Source organism: Perissodus microlepis, chromosome 19 (assembly GCF_051167445.1).
Source record: "Perissodus microlepis isolate ML-2025 ecotype Zambia chromosome 19, ASM5116744v1, whole genome shotgun sequence".
Lineage (NCBI taxonomy): Eukaryota > Metazoa > Chordata > Actinopteri > Cichliformes > Cichlidae > Perissodus > Perissodus microlepis.
In genome coordinates, this window is record NC_140479.1 from 23,070,506 (window position 1) to 23,094,749 (window position 24,244).

The window sequence follows — 24,244 nt, forward strand, 5'->3', positions numbered from 1 at the left end:
TGTATTTCATTCAAGACGTCTGGATAGTAAAGTCAGAATGGATGCATGGTTGAAAATATATATTCAAATAATCTCTTTATTCATTTGAATTTTTACACCACTAAAGACAGGGATAGGTTCACACAATGGGCATGGATATTTTTCAGTTATTTGATGGAGGAGGAAACTTTTAATAATAAAAATAAGAGCCATTTCCTAAATTCTCATGATGCTGAAAGTACAGCCAAAAAGAGGAGCAATAAGACGGTATGTGCCAGATTGACTTCTTTCACTTGCTATTGATGTTTTATTCTGTACAGAGGGACAATTTGTACAAAATTAATCTAGATATATATAACACTACATGAAACAAGGTAAATCATATATACAATATTAAATGAAGCATATAGTACAGGTCACATACAAAAAGGACACTTTAAGTTATGTTTTGGAAATAATATGTTAAAATTAAAAGATCTGAGAAGATCCTGCAGAAAGAGAACAAGCCACCGAATCGTTTTTAAACCATCTCTTCTCGTCACGGTCGACTTGTTTTTCAGCACTAAAAGGAAACCTCCGACCTCTGACTCAAACTCATTAAAATTCATTAAAACATCTCTCCCAGCAAGCAGGACTGTTTCATAAACAGAAATCAGTTTGGTGAATGGCATTCCTCCAGGGTAAAAGGTACATGTTTAACATGGTAGTTTTAATTTACATCTTTTTGCATTCAAGCAAATACAGTATTAATACAGTTAACAAGCCAAGTCACAATGTCAGTTTATTTTCAGCATCTGGTATTTTTGCGGCCGTTTCACGCCGGCGTGTTTCAGCACGGAGCAATCCGAACGGCCGGAAAAAAGAAAGAAAGAGAAAAAAAAAATCCAAAACCTGACATCCACACTATTAACCTCCAGAGACAATACAAAGAAATACAACACATCGAATATGAAGACCTCTAGCAGACCTTGGTTTAAACAATGGTACTGACTGGAAAATATTTCCTGAACTTTAAAAATCTTCCTCGCTGAGAAGGACACAATTTATAAAACCTACAAACTAGAAAAGTGAAAGCAGGACTGGTAGCAAAACAAACATGCTACGTCTTTACATTTGGTAACTCTTGTGGTAGGGCTTTAAAAATCAAAACAAACAAACAAACAAACAAACAAAAAAACAAAAAAAAAAAAACAGAATAACTTCTGTTCGATAATAAACCAATTCCATATTTAATTCTTGGAGGATATTAAACCAACTTATTCAATAAACATAATGAGCAAATGTTCTGAGTAATGCTAAAAACCAACAAGTTGAGTTTGCATGTGTAAATTCTCTATTCAACACAGGAAAAACTCACCCTCTATTGCATTCCCTTTACATTTTCCCCATTTATTTTATATAAATATATTCATACCCTATCTTACATCATCACGTGAATGCACCATGCTCTGCATTTCTAGTCAGCAGGCACCTGTTACATGTGACTGAGAGCTTACAACACCTTGCTACAACCAATTCCAACAACATAGGCAGCAAATACACAATTTTCATGCAGTACCATTGTTTGAACTGTAGGCTTTACCATGGTCTGTTTTTTTGTTTTGCTTTTGTTTTTTTTTAAATATTGCCAATGAATGTCAATTAGCAAGCATACAAAAGAACGGCATATGGCACAAAACAATAAATGAAAAGTGTCAAGATGTCCACAGGACAACTAAGTCTTTACTATCCATCTTTTCGGGAGATTGCAAGGCTAAGGACAGGCCTCAGTTTGGTCTTAAGTGGAAAAAGAAACCAAAACAACAACAAATAAAAAAAAAACAAAAAAACAAACAAACCCCAAAACACCAGTGACTGGAAACAACGTCAGGTGTCCCTGTTAAAGTCACAGATACAAACATGAATCGAACAGAACACAACAGTCTTGGCACTGACAAGATGCGTGTTACAGCAAAAATAAAGAAAACATACAACAGGTAACAGAAAGTTGCGTCTTCTATCTGAACCAATCGGGTCTGTTTTTGTTCCCTTTGAAAGACAACAAAGAAAAGACCAAGAGACGATCCTTAGACGTTTAGTCAGGCAGTTCCTAATTTTCCGTATCCATCCATTGTGAACACATTTGTAAGAAGGAATGAAGAACCTGTGTTGTGCTGTCTGTACTCTCAGGTTCCACATTTACAGTGAGCGCACCGTGACGTGAGAGGAGAATGGAAGGTGAACAAATGAGGAAAATGATGAGAAAATACGAGTCTAAAAGTCACACACATACACTACTACTCCTCTTCAAATAAAGAAAAAAAAAAACCTGAGAAAGCAGAAATTGGAGGGAGGTGGATACAGGTTTTCTGTGCTGGAGCAGCAGGAATAAGGAAAACTAAATATTCTGGGGGAGGGGACTGACGGGAGGGGATGGAAAGCCCAGCTTGGATCGCCAGTGTAACTCTGGCACCCGGGCATAAAAGATGTCCATGGCTGTAGAGTGTAGGAGGGTTAGTTGAACCAAGAGCCAGCAGATGGTGGGACCTAGAGTCCATCGTGGGTGGTCAACATGTCTTCAGCTCTGCGGTGGGACTCCAAGGCTTTTGTGGTGTAGATATCCTGAGGCAACTCCGATTTGCGTCGCATCATGGGTCGCTCTTTCCGCTGCTCATGCTGCAACTGTTCGAATAAGAGAAAAGAACAAGAGGCGAAAAGTTGGGCTCATTTTACTTTCAGGACAGCGACAGATATCATGATCCAACAAGTTACAAACTACACAATAGCTGAGTTAAGATTTAATGCAATATACTTTATACAGTTTTTAGTCATTTGCATAATACTGAACTCTAAACTACCATCACAACACACAAAAAGAAGCATGGACACACACACGCACACACACGCACACACACAAAGTGGTTTTCCAGTAGTCCATTGTAGCTAATAATAACAATGACACCCCAATTCCAAAATGTTGGGACGCTGGGAAAATGTAAATAAAAACAATGTAATGTTGCTAATCTCATATTTCACTCACAGTAGAGTATAGAAAACATATCAAATGGAAAAAAAGGATAATGCTAAGAAAAAACGTGACTTGTTTTTAATTTGATGGCAGCAACACCTCAAAAGGTTGGGAGAGGGCAACAAAAGGCTAGAAATTTAGTGGTACTTCAAAAGAAACAGCTGGAGGAACATTTAGCACCTAATTGGGTTAATTGGCAACAGATCAGTAACATGACTGAGCATTAAAAAAAAAAAAAAAAAAAAGCATCTAACAGAGAGGGTTTTTTTTTTTTTTTAAAGAAATAAAGATGGGCAGATCTGCAAAAAACTGCATCTACAAATTGTGAACAATCTCAGGATAATTGTCCTCGTTGTAAAATTGTGAAGACTTTGGAGATCTCATCATTTATAGTGTATACCATCAAAAGATTCACAGAATCTGGAGAAATCTCTGTGTGCGAGGGACATGTCTGAAGATCAACACTGGATGCCTGGGATCTTTTGACCCCTCAAGCAGCACTCCGTTAAAAACAAACATGACCCTGCCATGAAAATCAGTGCATGAGCTCAGGGACACTTCTACAATTCACCGTCTGTGAACACAGTTCTCCGTGCCAGCCGCAAATGCAGATTAAAGCTTTATCATGCAAAGAAGAAGCCATATGTGAACATGATCAAGAAACACTATGGTCTTCTCTGGACCAAAGCAGAAAACTGCTCTATGGTCAGACGGATCAAAATGTGACATTCTTTTTAGAGAACAGCTTGCACATGTGAAAAGGCAACCTCAATGTTAAAAGAGCAACAAGTGGTCAGATTCAGAATATGTCTTTCAGTAAAGGCCTTGCATATTTCAGCAAGACAATGTTAAACCACATACTGCATTCGAATACAACCGCAGCTCATAGTAGAAGCTGAACTGGCCTGCCTGCAGTCCAAACGTTTCACCAACTGAAAACATTTGGTACACCATGAAACAAAAAGACAAACAAACACACAAAAAAAGGAAAAGACAAAAAAGACCCAGGACAGTAGCTGGAATCCTATAAGACACAAGAATGGGACAACATTCCTCTCCTGAAAGTCCATTAACGGGGTCGCCTCACATTTACAGACAGTTTTTAGAAAAAAAAAAAAAGAGGGGCTGCAGAGTGGTAAACATGGCCCTCTCCCAACTGTCTGAGATGAATGATGTCTACCATCAAATTAAACATTTTTTTTCCTTAACATTATATATTTCTTGAGTGTAAATACTTAATATTTTTTGTGCTCTACCGCAAATAAAATATGGGTTTATCTGCATTTTACAGTTTCCCAACTTTTATTGAATTGGGGTTGCAATAATAATAATAATAATAATAATAATAATGAATAAAACTGCTATCTGTAGCTAGTTGTGTTTAAAGTATTTGGTAATTTTAAGGGAAAAAAGAGACAGAGAGAAAGTCAGGTTTACCTGAGTTGCGCCCTCCTCAACTGTCTTTTTTAACCTCTGAACATCTTCTATCAAAGGGACATCCGTCTCCATTGCTACAGGACTATTGAGGTCAGAGGAATGAACATAGATAGAGAACTATGATGAAAAAAAGAAACAAAAAGAATGGAGAAAAGACTTTCAGTTGCATGCAAAGAAGAATTAATCCAAAAGTCAGTGAATGATTTAAAAAAGGAACAAGAGTGTGTCGGAATCAAAATGATTGAAAACATTAAGTAATGATTTTAGAAATTTGAGTTTTTACTAAGGAAATATAAAAAAAATATTGTATCAGATTTAGAACATTTTAAAAAAAACATACTAAACTAAATATTTGATTGTACCTGAAGCACAATGAAGCCAAGTCGTGCTCTTTGGGGTGGAAATGTTAAGTTTTTGCTTTTGCTGAGTGTATCTGGGGAAATATACTCATTCATATTAATACCAGCTCTCATGGCTATGTTGTAAATAAGCTACAACTAGCAAGTGCTTGTAGCAACTAGCTTAGCATGAAACCGCTAGCCAGTCTTGTTGAAAGCTAATGTAATCAGATGCTAGTTTTAGTTCCCAGTTAAGTCTAAAGGTATAAAAGTGATATCAATTTTTACACTTGAATGCTGAAATATTCCTTTAATGACGCCTAGCAACGAAACACGTATTTCATGCTGATTTTAGTTTTAAAGAAATTATTTTGGATTCCTAACACCAAATTTTTAGCCCAATTAAAATGACTCCCATAGTTTTTAGATCTCTCGTAGAAGGATAGAAATTCCCAATTCAACCATTCACCACAACTACACACACTGTTCCTCAAAGATCTTTCCACTGTTACTAGTGGTATTACTAGGGAGGGGAAAATGAATCTCTAAGCTAAGGTTTAAACAAATACCACTAAACAAAGCCTCAACAGGAAAGAAGAGAAAGGAAACTACAATTCAGCAACACAATTTTACACACAGGACACGCAGAAAATACACCTGGACCCAAGTATTTGGACAGTTTTACACATTTTCAGTTTTTCCTTTAGGCTCTGTGTTTCGGTAATGACATCAGATGGTAAAATAAATTCCAATGAATTGGCTTAATTGGAGTGTGCATGCACTAGCACAGAAAGAACTTTGTATTTGACTGTTTTAAAACAGTCCATTCACTCAATCAAAACCATTATTTTTACAAAAATGCTGAATCCATCCTCTATCAGACTGATGCCATTTAACTGACTCATCAGACTGTAATCATCTTTAGCTGCTTGCTTCTGTATATCCTGCAAAATAAGGAAAATTTGACTATCACACACACTGCACCTCTATACATCTGCATTCACCATGCAGCATTCACTACACATATCCAAGCTGTGTCAAAATCACCACCATATTTGGTGCTAGCGGTTTAAAAGGACAACCTGGCTTTAGTTCTTTATGAGGAAAACATATGTAGCATTTGTTTTTAAGCCATATTATGCATTTTGACTTCAGTTGCACTTGAATGCAGTATTTACCAATTTACCGGCAGCACTTCAGCACAGAGACTACCTGTCCAAACAGTTAGGGTCAGGAGTGCATATCATATAGTTTGACACACAAACAGACTCACAAACAGTTAAGAAGGGATTGTGCTTAAATAACTTCACATACTGCTCACCTGTGGATTTGATTTGGCGAGGTTCTCAATCTTGAGCCAAGCCTCTTCGCGTTCTTTTGACTTTGCCTTTTCCCTGTTTAACAAAGCACCAACCCTCCTGTCACTAATCGGTTCCAATCCTCTGATTAATGTGAAATCCAACACAACAATTCATCTGCAGCATTAAGGCTTACTGTAATTATGCCCCACTTCAGCATAGCTTTAAAAGACTGAAGGAAGATGAGACTTTGATGCTTACTTGTTTTTCTCAGCCCTGTACTGCTGTGTGCAATCATCAAAGAGCTTTTGATTCATCTCCATGAAAAGCTTCAAGGCGTTGTAGATGAGGCCGTGGATGGTCCTGTGAACACAAGGAAAAGGTATTGAGAGTCAAATAAGAGCAGCAGCATTTGTGTAAAGGTCACTTTTGCCCTGGAGGATCAAACCTAAAATTATTACTACAGACTGACTTAAAATTTAAAACATACATTTTAAACAGGTGGCATTAAATGAAGCATATTGACAGAATGAGTGCAAACATGTATAGGGATTACGCGCCCTTTAAGCCAGTTTTAATTTGAGCCTAGAGTGATGTGAATAGAGTTGAGATATGAAAATTCAGCAGATGAAAAGTAACTGAGGGAAATATGTGAACTACTGTGCCAGGCATCGTGTCAGATTGATGTTATGTGTAATCAAAAGTACACACAGAACCATCTCCACACCAGTTGTGCTGGTGTGGAGATGTAGCTTACTTGTTCCAGTGGGTTTTTGAGTTGCGGTACAAAGCGGGGAACATAATTGGCAGAATCTTTGCTGCGTTGTCGCTGATCAGGCTCATGATGTACTCGTTGTTCCAGTAGTACAGAGCTCTCTCGGCCACCTAAAGAGAACATATACAGTGTTTATTTAGGAGTCACAGCCACTACAACGTAAGCACTTCTTTGCAGGGTTATGAAAATTGTGATTATCCATCCAGTACCTGGAAGTGGGGGCTTGAAACACATTTGGCCAGCTGTCTGAAGAGAGGCTCTTGCACCTTAACAAACTCAGAGGGCTCAATAACATCCAAGATCTCCTCCAGCTCATTGAGGAACATCACTTCCTTGGGGCTGTGAGTCTTCGGCCAGTACTTTAGTAGAGCCATTACCACCTAAATAACCAATCAGGAAGAATAAACAGATAGCAGCTTTGAGCTTAAAAATATGGAAAATACACTGAATGAAAAACAAGGCGTCACAGTGTAAAAATCAAACAGGCGCATAAATTACAAAGTTTCGACAAACAGCATAAAGCTAAATGAGAACTACCCTAGCATGTTTTTATTAGACATACCGGCTCAGTTAGAGTGCTGTCCTTCTCCAAAAACTGCACCACGCAGTAAGCCAGCTGCAATTCACAAACAAATACATTCATTGGACAGTCAAAGTATCTGAACCGATGCACAAGAAAATTAAAAGGAAAGGGGACACGAGACGACTGGCTGAGACATGTAGTGACTGAATGACCTGCTGCTCTCATGAAAAGAGGAGTCTCTACACAAATCATGCAAGGACAAGAAAATATGTATACGTAAATATTTTTTTTTTTTAAATTTCTATTAAAAATATTAAAAAAGCTTGTATGGCTTACCTGTGGATGGTAGACACTGAGTGATTTGACTTTGTGCAGAGGCAATAAAACCTTCAACAGGAAAATCTTGTGCTCTTCTTTTAGTGGTAAGGCAAATCCATTGATTATGCTGTCAAGGGGGGGAAAAAAAAGAAAAACCCATTAAAGAATCATTAGAACATCTAAAACACTGTCTGGCATGATGCAACAGCATGAGAAGAACTTACAGCATTCATATTCAGAAAGCTTTTACATTTAGTTTAATGTGTTTTGTACTAAAATAAAAAACAACAACTCAGATTTCATAATAAGCACAAGGACACCTTGTGCTTATTATGAAAGCCAAAGCTCGCACACCAGCGCCATACCTTCCAAGTATTTCCAGTAGTTCAGCTATACCGTTATGGTGCTCTGTCTCATAGATAAACCTGTAAGAACAAGTTCAGACTTGTTCAGTAGCAATAAACAAACTCTTGATAAAGGAGCATTTAGCTTATCCAAAATGAACTCACCTATAAAAAATGTTATTGATCTGTTTTCTGATGTATGCTCTCAGCCCCAGGAACTTTCCATAGATCCTGTGGAGGGTGGTCTTGAGAAAGTCTCTCTCTCTGGGATCCTCACTGTCAAATAGTTCTAGGAGCTTTGAGAGATGGGAAGTGAAATGTTATTATTATTATTATTTATTTTGCTTTTCAAACTTTTTGGTTACTACCATTCTCTTGATTTATTTTTAACTACATAATAAATTTTCAGAGTTCCGTGAAAAAAAAAAAATTAGGCCCTCTTCTTACCTGCATAACAAACTTCTGGTCGATGTATTTCTTCGCTATGTTTGGCTGGAAGTCAGGCGATTCTAAAAACCTAAGGAAAAATTCATAGACGAGCTGCAACAGACAAAAGCAGAATATATGCAAGCACATTATAATAAATCTCTGAGTGTCTTCTAGGTTAGAAATAAACGTTTTTCGACTTGTGTGCAGAAAACTGAATGAATAAAATGTCAACCTGGAGGTGAGGCCATGCAGCTTCAAGTGTTGGCTCATCCTCTTCAGGATCAAACTCTGCTCCAGTTGGGTTGGATGATGGAGGCAACGTTCGAAACATATTCACAGCAAACTGAAACAAGTAAAAAGGAAAACGATAGCTTACTGTAAATGTTTGTTTACTGTAAATGACCGCATGCAATTTAAGCAGACTTCCATTTGTTGTTTTGTTAGGGAACGATATGAACTACAACTTTAGGATATTAAAGAGATATTTTTGACATAAAATATTGCCCACCATTAAACTAAACAGTTATAAAAGATATTTCAAATAAATAAAAAAGAAAAAAAGACTGATTGACCATAAAATATGTTTTCTTTCTAGGGTAATGGTAGCTTTGTCCTTGTAATTGGGCCCCAAGGGTTTAGCCCACAATAATCCAAGTATCTTGTGTTTCTGGTCTCTCACAGTGTCAACTGACTCCCCTGTGGGCTTCTTCCCCACAAGGCAGATCATGGGACAGTGCAGGTGGCCTACTAAAACACTGAGTGCCTTGTTAGAAAAGACAGGCTACAAGGTAGATAGACTGTCTGCGCTGTGCTGTGCTGCACTTCAATCAATAGCCAAGGGCACTTTCTTCATTTTAAAATGAAAAAGAGAAAAAAGACGAGGAAAAAAAAAAAAAAAAAAGAACAAAAGCCACAAATAAAAAGAGGGCACTGCATTTTATGTAACCTCTATATGCATTTCTGAACATTACAGGTAATCTTTTCAAAATGGGAACAAAGTTATAAAACTCATGAAACAACTAAGCTTTATTCTCTCAAACAACAAGCGAGCGTAAAACTCAAATATTCTCTGTTTTGTTTTTATGCTCCATTTAACCGAGTTAAATGCTTTATTGTTGACGTGAACAGAAGAATGCAACTGGATACAATAATTCACAATTATATTGTTTCCATCATAAACAATTTAATTTAAATTCATATTTATCATAAAACACCGACAACTTAACAGGGCCTTCATTCAGACAAATGAGCTGGCTGACAATGGTGTTTCCATGTTGTGTTCAGCTCTTTCATGTACATCAAACAATGAGGACTTAATGAGCAGTGTTATGGCCCGTCTAGGGGTGGCCAGACCACAACATAAGGGTGATCCATCCTCGCCAGACCACAAGCAGCAACATCATTATCAGAAATCTGATAATGATGTTTGATAAATCATTATCATACAATATGTTGATTCGTTATTAAACCAAATGATAGCAACTTGCCTCCCCAACTAAGAAAAACATGACAAAACTATAATCAAACAAAAAGGCAGTCCACCACTAGGTGGACAGGCGAACAGCACTGGGCAAGTGACAAAAGGTCTGCTGGTTGGGATGAGCCTAGGATGAAACAGCTTTATTTTGTGGTCTGGCCACCCCTAGATGGGCCATAACATAATTGGGGGCTCCACCGGGAGTTGAACCCGGGACCTCTCACATTGTACAATATGAACTAATAAACGGTTAATTTAACTGAAATTGGATACAAGTCAAATAGACATTAGACCACCAACCCGCTGAATAAATATACAGATTGACACGCCTGTGGAAATAAGGAAAAGGCTACAAATGATGGCCGATTACTGGTGAATACATTAACCCTATAATGTAACCACGTACAATGCAGGTCTTTACATGTTACATTTTGCTTTCAGGAGGAAGTGGATTGCGTAAACGAACATGTAGATTGCGTGTTTAGCGTAATGCTATCAAGCAAAATGACAACAGTTGTTGTCTGCGGTGGCGTGACGTGCAATAACATTTCTGGGCAGGCAAATCTCAGGATGTGGTGGATCCGCATGGAATCGAATATGTGTGGTGCTCACTTACTTACTGATCAATTAGTGCATCTCTAGTTAGCACAATTCCTCCTGTCATAACAATCTTGTTTTACTTTGATTCTTAACCTTTTTAAAGGTTAAGTTGCTGCCGCAAAAAATGAGAAGGCCATTCTTTCATTACTCCCCAAACAAACCGCTGTAGCTCCTGAAAATATAAAATGCATCCCTCTGTGTGCCAAGAGAAAGTCCTCTGCTGGAAAAGACCCCTTTTAATGTAAGAGCTTTCATGTGCCTTTTCTCTCTCATTCCCAGTGGCTTTAACCTACTTCATTCTTTTAGAAAAAAAAAAACTCATACAAGTGATGAGAAGAGATTTTCTTGTTTAGAAAAGGTTTAAACATCAGTAATGCAAAGTTAATACTAGAAGAAAGCAAAAACTCAAATTTACACCTTCAACTTAAGATGCTTTCTTTATATATATTTTATGGTGTTAAAAGGCCTCACATTGCTCGTTTTTCCTAAGTCATCAGTAAAAAAACAAAACAAAAGAAAAAAACCTTTCAGTTTCCTGTTTGGAAAAATAAATACTGAAAGAAGCCTCAGTAAAAAACATTTGAAACCCGGATGAATGGAAAAAAAAAAAAAGGCCAACCATGATGTACTACACAAACGCTCCACTGAAACCTTTTTGGAAACATTAGCAGAGTATCAATATTTTTAGCCCAAGTTTCTGCCTCATCTTTAGCATTAAGGACAAACCTAACTCCCTTCAGCTCTACTGACCATGTGAACCACCTCCGGGTAGATGGGCTCTGTGATGACGTTCCTGTTGTGGGTAATGTACTCCACCATTTCGCTTAGAGCCGCCCGCTTCACTTCCTTCCATTTCAGGTCACTCAGTGGGTCAGACAGGAAGTCAAAAAGAACGCAGCACTGTCGCAGCTTCTGGATGAAGAGCTTCTCCTGTTCCGCAGGGGCCACATCTAAAGAAACATGGAGAGGGGAGGAAAAATTAGGTGGGTGAAGAAAAGGCGGAGGGAGAAGAGTCTTGGGACAACTGAACGAGTGTTAAAGGCTGAACAGTGGTGATGAAATAAAGTGGTTGAGAATATAGAAGAAAGGAGACGTATGAGGGTGAGTGAGGGGGTCACATGTTGCAGCTAAAACTGCAACATGTAAAATGGCAACAAAGTGAAGAGTAGCAAATGAGTCACGAAGAGTGAGGGCGCTGAGAGAAAGACTAAGATGGTTAGGCTAACAGAGCAGAGCAGAAAAGACAGGATGGAGGATAGAGGGAGAAGGATTTGGGAACTAGGTGAACGGTCACACTCTAACCATTTCACACACACAGAGATGTCTAAAGGAACCTTAGCTAGTCATTACATTTGTCCATGGTGGTTTGAGGACTCTCTGTTTTTCTTTGATTCCAGCTGAGCTCAAGAGCACAGGCTTACAAACAAACAACCTTTGCCAAAGTGCACACTTCACACATGAAAACCCAAGGAGGAAATAACCATTTTCAGTGCTACCTGCTCATGGGGTGCAGTAATAACACATAGTGACACCATAATTATGTAGTTACTTGACACAACTTTGATGTAGCCTGTTTCTCTTCCTCTTTTATGATGTTTAATGTTACCTTTGAAAGTCAGAACTGAAGAAAAGTCTTCACAAAACCCCAATGCCAACAGAAACCAGCTGCTTATCCAAAAACCATAAATGCAGACCAAAATTCTGAAAACAGAACTGTAATTTTTTAAATATTGTAGGCATCTACAGTAGCAATACATAAATAAATAAATAAAATAAACATACCTAGTTACTAAAACTTACAGTGGTATTAGATATTCACTTGCAACCTTACTGATGCCAATAGTGGCATCTTTGCTTCCTCCAGCTGACATACAGCAATGCTGCAGTCAGGGAGGCACAAAGCTCCGCCCCCACTAGCAGCTGAACACTGAATATTAGCACAACTGGGTGAAGCATCTTAAAGACCGACAGCCTGGGCTCTAAAATAATTTGAGAGGTCAGTAAAGCTTCCATTTCAACAACACTTAAGTACTAAACATTATCGGGGTGGTGGATACATTAAAATTAACCATTTAACTATTAGCTATTACTCACATGAGCTGCCTCTATCATTAAGGCAGCGACTAGTGGCTATGGTTAATAATAAAGTGATCGTTTATTACGCTAGGCAGCAAACATCAGTGCTGCCCATGTGCAACACTAATAAATAAATGTTAAATAACAGCAAAAAATAATTATTTGTCTAAAATGTGGTCTGTCTCTCATAAGTCCTTTTTAAAAAAAAAATTGCCTCTTAATTTAGTCTTTTTTGTAACCCCATGTGGCATCACAAATAGTATTTTTTGAGTATGAAGTTTAATGCAGTCTAATTTAATATACACGATGAGCAACTTGCAGTAACACAGTCCTCTATTCAAACCCAAGATCCCTGATCTGTCTTTTCTATGTGGTGTTGTCGTATTCCTTCCCTGCTTGTGTGGTTGTTTCTGGAGCTCCTTTTTTCCTGATTATCAGAAACATGATAGTTAAATGTTGTTGTTGAAGTGAACTTGAACAAGAAGTCAGGGATTCATAAATGTGACTTAACATTATTTAAGTGTGCAACTTTTTCAACAAACAAACAAATGCACCTTAAAATACCCCCATGCCCCCAAAATACACCATATATGCTGACAAGCCTAAAAAGAACAATAACAATCAGTCCAGTGCAGCAAAACTGCCCCTGTGCCACATAGTTACTAATCAGTGAAGGTGAAGCCTTGACTGAGGGCTGGCACTTAAGACTTGGATGCGGCCTGCACTGGAGGAGGCTGATGATGCTATGGGTGACTAGAGGTACATCATATATATGCACAGCAACCGGAGGGGGTGGGGGTGGGGGGTATCCCATTTGTCTTCCATGAGTGTACTGCAACTTGTGGGCTTAGAGCTTACTATTACTGAGATAAGCAAATTAGGTTGTGAGGCAAATTATGATTTATGAATTTAGCAGAGGACTAAAATGAGAAAAAGGTGTGCATATGCACCAACCAGCTACCAGCTGATAACACTAAACTGAGCACTGCAAACTGGTTACTTGAAATCAACATATAATCATATTATTCTGAGATTAATTAATTCCATCTGGTCTCATGTTTTTCCATCTTGTTTTAATTACAATTCAATTAATTAGCAAATAAACAAACAAGCAGGCAATCATTGTGACTCGATAGACACTTATGAGGAAACAGCTAAACATATTCAGCTTTGCCCTACTTTTACTGAACCTACACAAAGAGCGACAAAGTCAACAGCACACTATAGAGGATGGTGCACATGCACGCGCGCACACAAAGCCTGTGTGTGTCACATTCTTGCAAACAGGCAGATTCTAGGTAAGAAGAGAGATCTCCTATTCAGACATAATGGAGACTTGGCTCGGACACACACAAATACACACACACACTTCTGCAGTGTCAGTTTCAAGTTGGCCAATTTGTCTTGATGACAGTAACAGATTGGGAATTCCAGAGGAGAGGGCAAGTGTGTACACAGCCATTATCAGCCACTTCCATAAAGATTTGATAGTCGACGGGGCTGTCGATGGAAAAAAACAAGGAGTGAGAGCTTCATCCAAGATATACATCTTTTTTCATTATCCCGTCAAAAGCAGGTGAGAACCATTTCCAGAAGTTGACACAGTGTTTTTTTTAGGAAAAAGGCCTGTAGACTAAACTTGAGGAGCAGCATTTTAAACTCCCAATCTGAGATAAGTGGAACTGTAAGAAGGCTTAAATTAACATTTATTATCTTTTTATGCACCAAAGCCCTTAAGTGAACCATTTTTATCTATAGCCTATAAGAACTGTGTTGTAACATATTTGGTAATTGGACCTGCAGGACACAAAGCTGTCTGAGGATGAGTTGCCAGGCTTGTGGCACTCCTATTACATAAGCCTTGTCTGTCTGTCTATACTGTAAAGTTTCTGTGCACTCCTAATGTACAAACCACGTTGTTGTGTAACACATAAAAAGGCCCAGTGTTGTGGTCTCAAAAATGATGTTAACCATAGTGTGACTTCTATTAATATAACTCATAGAAGCCTTAGGTGGGAAGAAGCATGTGCATGAACACACAAGCCCAAGCATCATGTCTTGTGGAGAACAGAGAAAGATTTATCTTAATACCCCTCTATTCAATCCAAGATAATAAATAAGTGGGAGTCACATTGGAGCCATAGTCAATACGGTTTCCTCTGTAAATGGGTCAAATGAACAGCTGCTAGTCTGAAGCCAGGACGGGTTTGGCAACCTGCCTTATTGACGGTACGATATGATCAATGTAAACACTGACCAATTACTATTTATAGCACCACAGAAAGAAACTGTGTCATAGGTTTGACAGTGTAGGAGGAGCCAGTTTGGCCACTTTCTACCATTTCAACAAATTTGAATGGGTTGTAGGCAACACCTAAAAATACATCCATGATATAGATGCTGTCAAGTGCAGCACCCGGATGAAGGTCTCTTTTATTGTTTGGTAACAGTTAAAAGATATGCATCATTGACACCCTTGAGACACATTTATAGCTCGAGCTTCCACTGTGACTAATAATGGCGAGGAGTGCATCTCAGTGCTTGCTGTTTAAATAATGTCTGACGAAACAGACAAGGAGGCAAATAAAGTTTCACATATAAACTTAGCTTTGGATCGAGCACCATGTTCATGTTTTCAGAATATTTGAGAGACAAAATGTATCATCACACATTTCATTTGTTTACTTTGGGCTTATTTTTCACAAACTAAGCACATAAACCCACATTTCTGTCAAAGTACTGGTGGAGTGCCTAATTTACCACTGTTCAGCTAACTGTGTCAAACGAGTATAGTGTGAATGCATTTGCTCTGCTAACAATACTTGTAGTGTAGTGCGTGGAAGGCACACCTATACAAGTGTAAATACGTTTTTTGTTTAGTAACAGAATAAGTATCTCACAAAAAAACGCAAGAGGAAGAACTGAATTGAAACACAGCAATTAGCCTGATTCATTCATATGCCAAGCCTGAATGGCAATCAGTTTCAGCTGGATCGGGATTAAATTTGCAAATGCTGGGATAAGAGATGTTTGATCTGAACACGGCTGGAACGATGGACTCACAAAGAGAAGAAACAGAATGAGAAAGAAAGCCCGATTGTACCACAACACTGTTGTCATTCAAGGCATTTGCCTCTGTGGCTCAATAGAGAGTAATCAATAATTGCCTAAGGCTTCATCTAACGCTGGGCTGCACCCGGAGTACAGTGGTAACAGGCTGGCCCTTTCAGACATGACTGAGTACATTGTACAGGCATTAAGAGGCAGAGTCCGATGTTGTAATCCTAAAATATTGCTGCTATGCTCTGACAAAAATGGCTGGGTCACAGTGTTTTGCTTACAAGACGTGCACCCGTGAGATGCCTTCTGTTTTGAATTTCTTGTTTTGAGCAAAAGGTTGCCTTTAAGCATGCCACTGGCAAGCCGGTAACAAGGGAAAAGGGTGGGGGAGCTGGAGAAAGGGGTACAGCCTGCTGCAGAGCAGTGGCTGCCTATAGCCCACTCACTATAAGATGACAAAATACACTAGGCCAGTTAAGAGTCACCGAGAAGGTGAAGCCATCATACAATAGCTGACTTCCACTTATCTCTGCCTTACGGACAGCGATTACCAGCTGCACAACAAACCCAGAAATACACAATTACATCCAAACACAAGAAAAACTAAAGAAGAGACCCTTCCCTAGGCTATGACCTCACTTCCTTTGACATCACTAGCTTGGCGGGGGGATGGGCAGCTAGCTACTAAAACCAGATTTTTTATGTAGCTCCCGGATCTCACGGCTAACCACCGAAACATTAAAAAGCAACGACTGCTTCTCCGATAAAACCGCTCGCTTTCTAAAACTAAGACGCAATAAGCGTACACTAAACGGCTGACTAGCCAGGCCAGTGAAGGGGAACAGGAGCGCAGCAACACACATCTCTCTCTCGCTCTTCTTAATTTCCATAGGACAATACAGGAAGAATAATTTGTCCTTACATACCTCTGAAGTGCACAAGAGCCACCGGCTGAAACGGCCCATTGGAATTGGGTGCATCCACAACCATCCTGTCTCCAGATTTATTGCATGTCAACATCTAAACCTCAACCAGGAAGGCGATTCCACTCAGGGCGAGAGGCCAGCCTCCATTTTAGCACAAAAGCAGATCAGAAAATGAAGCTCTGTGCCGCTGGAGGGAACTGGCTAGGTAGTGACGTAACCAGCGAAGGAGCCAGCTGATTGGCTGAGTCCATGTTGCTCTGGCTCAATCGAGACGAGGACTGCTTCGAGAGAAGGGAGATGATTGGATGAGAGCTTGCATAGGAGGTGGGTCATACGTCGGATTTTTTAATTTTTTTATTTTTTGGTTTTGCTCCTCCTTTCCACTCACTGGTCTCCTGTGACGCTCTGCAAGGCAGGCCCTGCTACAGATCTTAGATCAGATTAACTTGAATCTTTTCTACAGTTCAGCCATTAGCAGCGGGTTCGGCATAATCTGACTTAGGATAAGCAGCTGGAAATAACTTACTCTGAGAGAGAGAGAGAGAGAGAGACCCTGGCTCAATCTTCAAAGTCTTTCATTGTTTCCTCCTGTCATTTCTCCTTGGTTCTTTATCAAAGGGAGCTGGAGAAGAGGGTCAGATGGGGGCTAAAGTCTCTGGATTCAATGAGCAACACAGACAAGCGGAAACCACATGAGAACTGAGACCTGGACGGCTCAGGGTTGAAACAACAGTTGTCTCCAGCAAGAAGAGCCACAGAGAGCTAGTGGAGGCACTGCACACAAGATGAAAGACCCATTTATAGCATGTAAAATAATGTGAAATCAAATAAATATAAATAAGATGAAGCTACAATAAAATTTAGTTGGTGCCTGACATACTTTGTGAAAGTGCCTTATGAATCGCACACTGTTCTGAGCAATGGCAGGACATACAGCATTATGTTGTGAGTGATGCCGGCATTCTTAGTACAATTAGCTGTAAGCAGGAAATGAAAGCGAGAACACAGAAAATTAAATGCATAGAGACACAGAATAGAAACTCCAAACAGCAGTGGTTTCCTGTCTCACAATTTACCTGATCAGACAAATGTTAAAGTTAATTAGAAATATGAGATAAATACTACATATCTGAGTATGCCATGTTCTACATTAATCTGTAAAATGTAGTAGTCGGCTATGCTTATTTCTTCAGTTACTGTTAATAACGTGACAAATGTTTTTGTTTGTGAATAATTACTTTGGGAATGTTTACTTCAGCACAAGTAATTCTTGCAGACACTGAATGATTAATCTGCATTTCATCTTTACATAATGAAGAGGCTGTCCTGCTTTTCATGTGATTTATCAGAGGACACAGTGAAACCACATTCACACCACAAGACAGACTAGGCTTTTCATAACAGAAAGGGCTTCACAAAGCCATTTTCACAGTCATTTAAAAACAAAGGGACCGTGCTGTGTTGCAACAATGGACACAGTCAGACAATTAATTGGAATTTAATGAAGAGTCCAACAAAAAGGCCAAGATGTACAGTATGTTCCAGCTATCCTGAATCTCTTATTAGTCAGTGTTCGTCCCATCCTGATGCCACTTAATGAATGTTGGACACGTTCAAATAATTTACAAATCACAATTAAGCAAACATAGAAGAAAATGGATTTACTCTAAAGGAAATTTGTTGCACAAAAATTGTTTTATTTAAAAGACATGTATATTTTGCTTCCAATGAGAGAGACTTTGTTATTTTTACAGTGGTCTTGAAAAATAGTTCTTCAGGCATTTTGCAAAGTTTTTTCAAAGGACCATTTTCAAAGGAATGGTCATATTTTTTCACTAAGCCACTTAGCACTGACCTATGAATCATTCAAGCATAAAAAGGCCCCTAACACAAGGGATGAAAAAGAGTTGTGCCCACACATAACAGACAACTTAGCAAAACACCCTGCTTAGGCATATCTCGCAAGGCTGTGCAATGTGTCCTTAAAAAATTTGAGGAAACTGAATAAATGGATCACAGAAGCAAAATGGCTTAAAAACTGTCTACAGTAGATGAAGCAAAGGCCTGACACAAGATGGGATAAATGCATCTGGTTCTTTAGTTGATCCATTTACTGTTCCCTAAAGCTTGATCAGAAATGGTCTTAGTGGAAGGGTGGCTGTCAATAAGCCATTCTTAAGGAAAAGAACAAGGAGAAAAGGCAGAGGTACACCAAATTACACAAGAACTGGACTCAAAATGAGTGGCAACAGGTCTGATGCAGTGATGAAATTTGACATTTTTGGTTCAAATTATTGTTAGTATGCATTCAGGCTCTGTCATGGTTTGGGGCTGCATGCCAGCCAGTGATGTTGGAAGCGTCTGAGTGGCAACAGTCTAATTTCTTAATCTGACAAACACACTCTCAGTGCAGTAAAAGCACACAATGGTACATTATCAGTCATGAACTGTCCTCCTCAGAGCCTGAACCTTAACATTAATGAAGCAGTGTGGGATCATCTTGGCAGAGAACAGAACAAAAGGCAGCCAACATTCAAAGAAGAGCTTTGAACGTCCTTCAAGAAGCCTGCAGAACAATTCCTGAAGACTACTTTAAGAAACGACAAGAAAGCTGCCTAAGAGAGTTCAGGCTGCGTTGAAGAATAAAGGTGGTCACACCAAATATTCACTTTCAAGCTTATTAGAATTGTACAAACTCTGTATTTGCCTTATGTACTGAAATTCCATGTATGTTTGCACATATTTCAATCAATCGCGACACCTTTTTCTCATTTTCCTAGCAAAATATATGCCTCGAGAGTTTTGCACAACACTATATTGCTTCACTTATAACTGAAAAATAAATGTCTTCATTATTTTAATTGGTAAAAATTTCTCTTGGCAAGTAATTTCTGCATTAGCAGGTACAACAGTAAGTTTGCTTTGGGTTCTCTGCACCTCATTACAGTGTGAATTAAAACTCATTGAAAAGAAGCACCCAGTGACACAGAGGAACATATTAAGCAATTAAAGCAAAGGCAGAGGAGAGGCAGGCCAAGTGTATTGCAGTTTTTATTCTTGTTGTTCTCTCTCTCAGGGGCCAAAGCCTCTCCAAGAGGTGCCATTACATTCCACAGCCATGACAACGGGAACCAGTATTTACTGAAAGCTGCCACTTACTTCTTACAAATTGGACATACTCAAAAGCTTCAAATACCACTGTTACTCTATGAGAAACACTTCTGGTTTCTGAGATCTAGCGTATTAGTTCACTGTTAAAACTCCCACTCAAAACCCACAGCACAATTTATCCTATTAACATGTCTGAGTGGTCAATTATACATTATGCCTCCCCCCTACGGCCTCCACTGTTGTACAAAAGTGTTAAAAACACAACAGTAAGCCATATTGTTGCACTTGGTGCCATACATACAAAAATTGTCTTTTACTCAACAGATATACTATTTACACCTTTTTAGAGTCACAAGTCCAGTGAAGTCATACAAAAAGTAATTAGTTTGTTGAAAAAGAAATCTATTTGAATAATGCTACTTGTCTTATTCTCAATATACAGTCAGCCATAGGGCAGTAAGACTTGAGATTATGCTAGAATTCAATGAAAAATCTCAACATTACAGCTCACAAAATAACAGCTCTTCCATTTTCAGTCAAAAGGTGGCAGCACAGACTGGGCCATCTGTGCAAGAGGCTTCTGAAACAAAAAGCTACTACTAAATGTTTTACTAACACCTGGAGCAACTTGCTGTTTACTCGCCTTCATTAAACATGCATCGTTGTCCTACTGACAAGATTTTGTCCATCTCACCAAATGAGACCATGTGAACCCACGGTCGCACTCCATGTAAGAAAGAAACAGATAAAAACTTTCATATATGCAGCAGATCTAACACATGCATGACCTTTGTAGACTTGTAACATGTTTCACTTTTCATTACTCTCAAAAGCATACGCACATGAACAAAATACATACAGGCAAAAGTAGTTTTGTCTGTAGTTTGTAGCTGTCTATTTTTATGTATTTGATTACTGTGTGAATTTATTGGGATTCAGTGTAATCTTGGGGCATATCTCATAATATAGTAATATAGAAGAAAACATTTAAATACTTTCCAATAATAGTGAAGAATATCAACCTAACCTCGGCTAAGCTCCTGCACATTGTCCTAATGAAAGACCTTCACAGTGAGCTCCTGCTCAGAGTAAGTCAGTAACTAATAAAGTGTGTGGGTGGTACTCACTTATTTTTTTCATTCATTGATTAATAACTTGGTTTAAAAAATCTGCAATGAAAATGTGAACAATAATAATCACAATCAAGTTCATGTAAGTCAAGGTGTAACATGTACATATATCTTTTAGCATTTCCATTAATATTCACGTTAACATTTAAAGTTCTTTAGTCTCTGCCCTGCATATGTCACTGATCTGGTTTTCATGAGCAGGTTTATTTGCAAGAACTCTCATTAAATCTCAGAAGCGTGGGTCTTCGGGCCATTTCTTTAAGCTACATGTGGAACTCTCTACCTCCTCACATTCATGCGCTGGACTCATTGATATAATTTAAGACTGCTCTTCAAACTTTTTAAACAAGTTTATTCACTTTGATTGAAGCCATAGCCATATTCTCTTTGTTTTATTTAATTTATTTATGATACAACTTTAAATACTACTTTTAACTAACTGCTAAGCTATGCTCTGTCATGGTATATTTCAGGTTTGCTGTTTTAATTGTATAATCCCATTAAATGTATTCTTCTTCTATTATTATTATTATTATTATTATTATTATTATTAAAAAACTCCCAATACATGTCCAACGTGTATTCAGTGCCATCAATATGACTTATGTAATTTTCACAGTCATCAGACAGCTTTATTGATTTGCAGCCATCAGATCACCTCACTGCAGGGTTCAAGAGAACATTCAGTAACAGAAACACCAAGCTAATTATTACTTTTCAAATTATCATTAGACAAACTGCCACACTCTGCCAACCGTGTGCGTGTCTCACTCCACCTCACAATCTGTCTGTGCTGCAGGCCTCTATTGTTCCTTTGTAGTGTCACCCACCTCATCCAGGTATGAGAACAAAGCATAGCTGGGTATAGTTTACAGGAAACCACTTAGGTCAAATCCTGTCTGTAATGTGGGGTGTAAAGAAAGAAGCCATGAAAGATTGATGCAAATGTTCAAACCTGAACCTAATTCAGAGTCAGCATCCGTGCAGTATGTACCAACTGAATCAGTCAATGCTGTAAATTGGCAAACTGACAGTGGAACATGCTTGCTATAATTACAGGTGTCTGTTTGCTGGTTTGTTTAATATTAATACTAAACTGTCACTGAAACAAGTACAAGTCTCCCATCGCAGTTATCCACATGGCTTGGCCGGGCTGTGTTATAACATTAGCTTATGCAACATTGTTTATCTGACACGATTAACATTACGGGCCATGCTCAAGCTTACGTTAAATGTTTGATTTGGAGCTTTCTTTTTTTTATTGTTATCCAGTGGCCCAGATTCAAAGATTCTTTCAGTCCATTCGTTCAGTGTTATCTTACATGAGCCCTCCACGGTGGGTAATATCTGTTTCTTCCAGGTACGATTGCAGATACAGCTGATTGCACATCATTTGCATTACAGATAAAGCTGATGGGCAGTCTGCTTAGATATAAATTATGTAGTGAGACCTCAAGGTTAAAAAGATGGTTATGAGGATCCACCAAGGCTATGAATTGTTAATATGATTCCCTTCATCTATAATGGCCAAATGTGCAATCTAAGATAAAGGTCAGCTTGTGTTTTCCAGAAGAAGTGTAGCTTATCTCTGCATATAAGCGAACTGTAGTTGAGCTGCATTTGTAGAAGACAGGAAGAAAAGAAAGACAGCTCCTTTTTGGGATACTGTATACTGAAGGAGGCATACCGGCTAGCTCGGGTAGCTTCTGTAGTTCTCTGTTAGCACTGAGGGGGAAAAAGGAAGTGCTGAACCTCTTCTCCCTCTTGACGGCCGATTGTGACCCTGGCTGCTTTACCCTCATCAGCTGAGTTGCAGGAGGCACTTTCTTATTGGAGCCCTGCAGAAACAAGAGTCATAGAGGAAGGGCTCTTGTTACTAGAGCAAGGTAGGGCAAGGTAGTTCCTGCCCCGAAGGAAATGGCACAGGAATTATTTTTCTCAAGTGTCACTGCAGAGTCCAAGGGAGGGGGAGGGGGAGTAGAAGGGGCGAGGGTGTTGCAGTTAAGGCTCAAGTTCCTTTCTGAATCAGATCGGGCGATTCTCAATTAAGCAACCTGATCACAGCCGGCGGTGTGCTGTACTACATCTGCTGACAGAGATTGTGGTGGACCTCAGTGGATAGAATAATTGAACATAGATGGAAAGGATACAGCTGTCAATGGGGACACACAGCAGGTCCAGGAGTCAATCAATCAGATCTTTTCCGAACTCCACTCAACATCACCGATGTACAAATGACAAGGACAAAAATAGCCATGACAATGGCTGGTATTACATGCAGAAGTCAAACAGGGCACAGTGGGGGTAAAAATAAGGATTGAATGCAAGCATTTTCCAAAGAAAATAAAGTCATAAGATCATGCCACAGGTCACATGAGTAGGTTTGCCTGAATTTCACGAGGACAAAAAGCCATTATACTTGAAGAACACAAATGCAACGCTCACAGAAAGCAGTAAAAGCAGTTGTAGTCAAGGTAGCGTTATAATATGTGCTCACGATGCATATGATATGCATGACGTCTGAAAACTCATAAATCAACAGAAAAACCTCCTCTTTGTCACCTATTAATGCTGGTAAAGCATTTGAACACAATTAGTACGAAGAATTGCATAAATAAACAATAAGTAAAAGTATCAGAGAAAATAAAAGTTTTGGCATACAGACATTAGATCCATGTAGTAACAAATGCTCAGTAACCTTAACTTTCGTACTTATAGTTCAATGCAGATCCTCGCTGGACAGTGAGAAGTTTAAAAATACTTACGTCCTGGTCGCCTGCAGGCCCATTTTTACTCCCAGATTTCTTGGATCTTCCAGATTTGGAGGAGTCCTAAAGAGTGAGCAAGGGAATTAATAAAAAAAAGAAAGAAAGAAATAAACAGATACATGAATACAAATATTCAGCATTCCTATCCAAGTCCACTTTACCTTTTCTTTTTTGCTCTTGTGAGGCATGCTGACATGGGAATCCCCAGTGTCAGCAGTGAAAGTGTGGCCACACACTGACAGCAGGCTCCTGGTTAAAACACGTCTGCTCGTATACACTAATAATGAGGCTTCCACGACTGACCATTCAAACACCATGTGACTAAGTCGCAAGCAGTCATCCTATTTCTACGACGGCTGCACAGCACTACCCACCCTTTGTAGAGATGTAGTTAACAACTGAAACAAATACGGTTTATGTCCGCTGTCAACACCCAACTTACTCTGGTCATAGCTGCACTTTCCAGCCCTAAACGAGTGATGTGTCTCCGGTGTCGCTTGTAAAAGTGGACCACCGCCACAAGAGGGCAGGGCTGTACATGGAAAACCGGAGGTAGCTCTGTGTGTGTGTGTGTGTGTGTGTGTGACGAGTACAGATCAGATTATTGGCTATAAACTATAAATATTGGCCGACAAGCTCTTTAAGTCA

At 39.0% G+C, this 24,244-nt stretch overlaps 1 protein-coding gene and 1 long non-coding RNA gene across 3 annotated transcripts; one reads left to right on the forward strand and one right to left on the reverse strand.

Annotated features, from left to right (window-relative positions):
* Positions 1 to 49: 49 nt before the first annotated feature.
* On the reverse strand, positions 50 to 24,019 carry ppp2r5ca (protein phosphatase 2, regulatory subunit B', gamma a). Of its 2 annotated transcripts, XM_084914458.1 has the most exons (16): positions 23,758 to 24,019; positions 23,594 to 23,659; positions 22,516 to 22,666; positions 11,276 to 11,475; positions 8,681 to 8,791; positions 8,467 to 8,559; positions 8,185 to 8,315; positions 8,041 to 8,100; positions 7,694 to 7,802; positions 7,397 to 7,450; positions 7,044 to 7,214; positions 6,817 to 6,944; positions 6,321 to 6,422; positions 6,083 to 6,155; positions 4,424 to 4,540; positions 50 to 2,640 (listed from the first exon to the last, which is right to left on the reverse strand). In XM_084914458.1, the coding sequence occupies exons 1-16, from the start codon at positions 23,911 to 23,913 to the stop codon at positions 2,506 to 2,508; spliced, it is 1,857 nt and encodes a 618-aa protein (XP_084770584.1). In that variant the 5' UTR covers positions 23,914 to 24,019; the 3' UTR covers positions 50 to 2,505. The 2 variants fall into 2 exon arrangements, with proteins under 2 accessions (XP_084770584.1, XP_084770583.1); XM_084914457.1 differs by lacking the exons at positions 22,516 to 22,666; positions 23,594 to 23,659; positions 23,758 to 24,019 and adding an exon at positions 16,588 to 16,774.
* LOC146366025 (uncharacterized) lies at positions 16,823 to 17,462 on the forward strand. Its single transcript, XR_014798584.1, has 2 exons — positions 16,823 to 16,911; positions 17,206 to 17,462. It is a non-coding gene; the product is annotated as an uncharacterized LOC146366025 (long non-coding RNA).
* Positions 24,020 to 24,244: the final 225 nt, after the last annotated feature.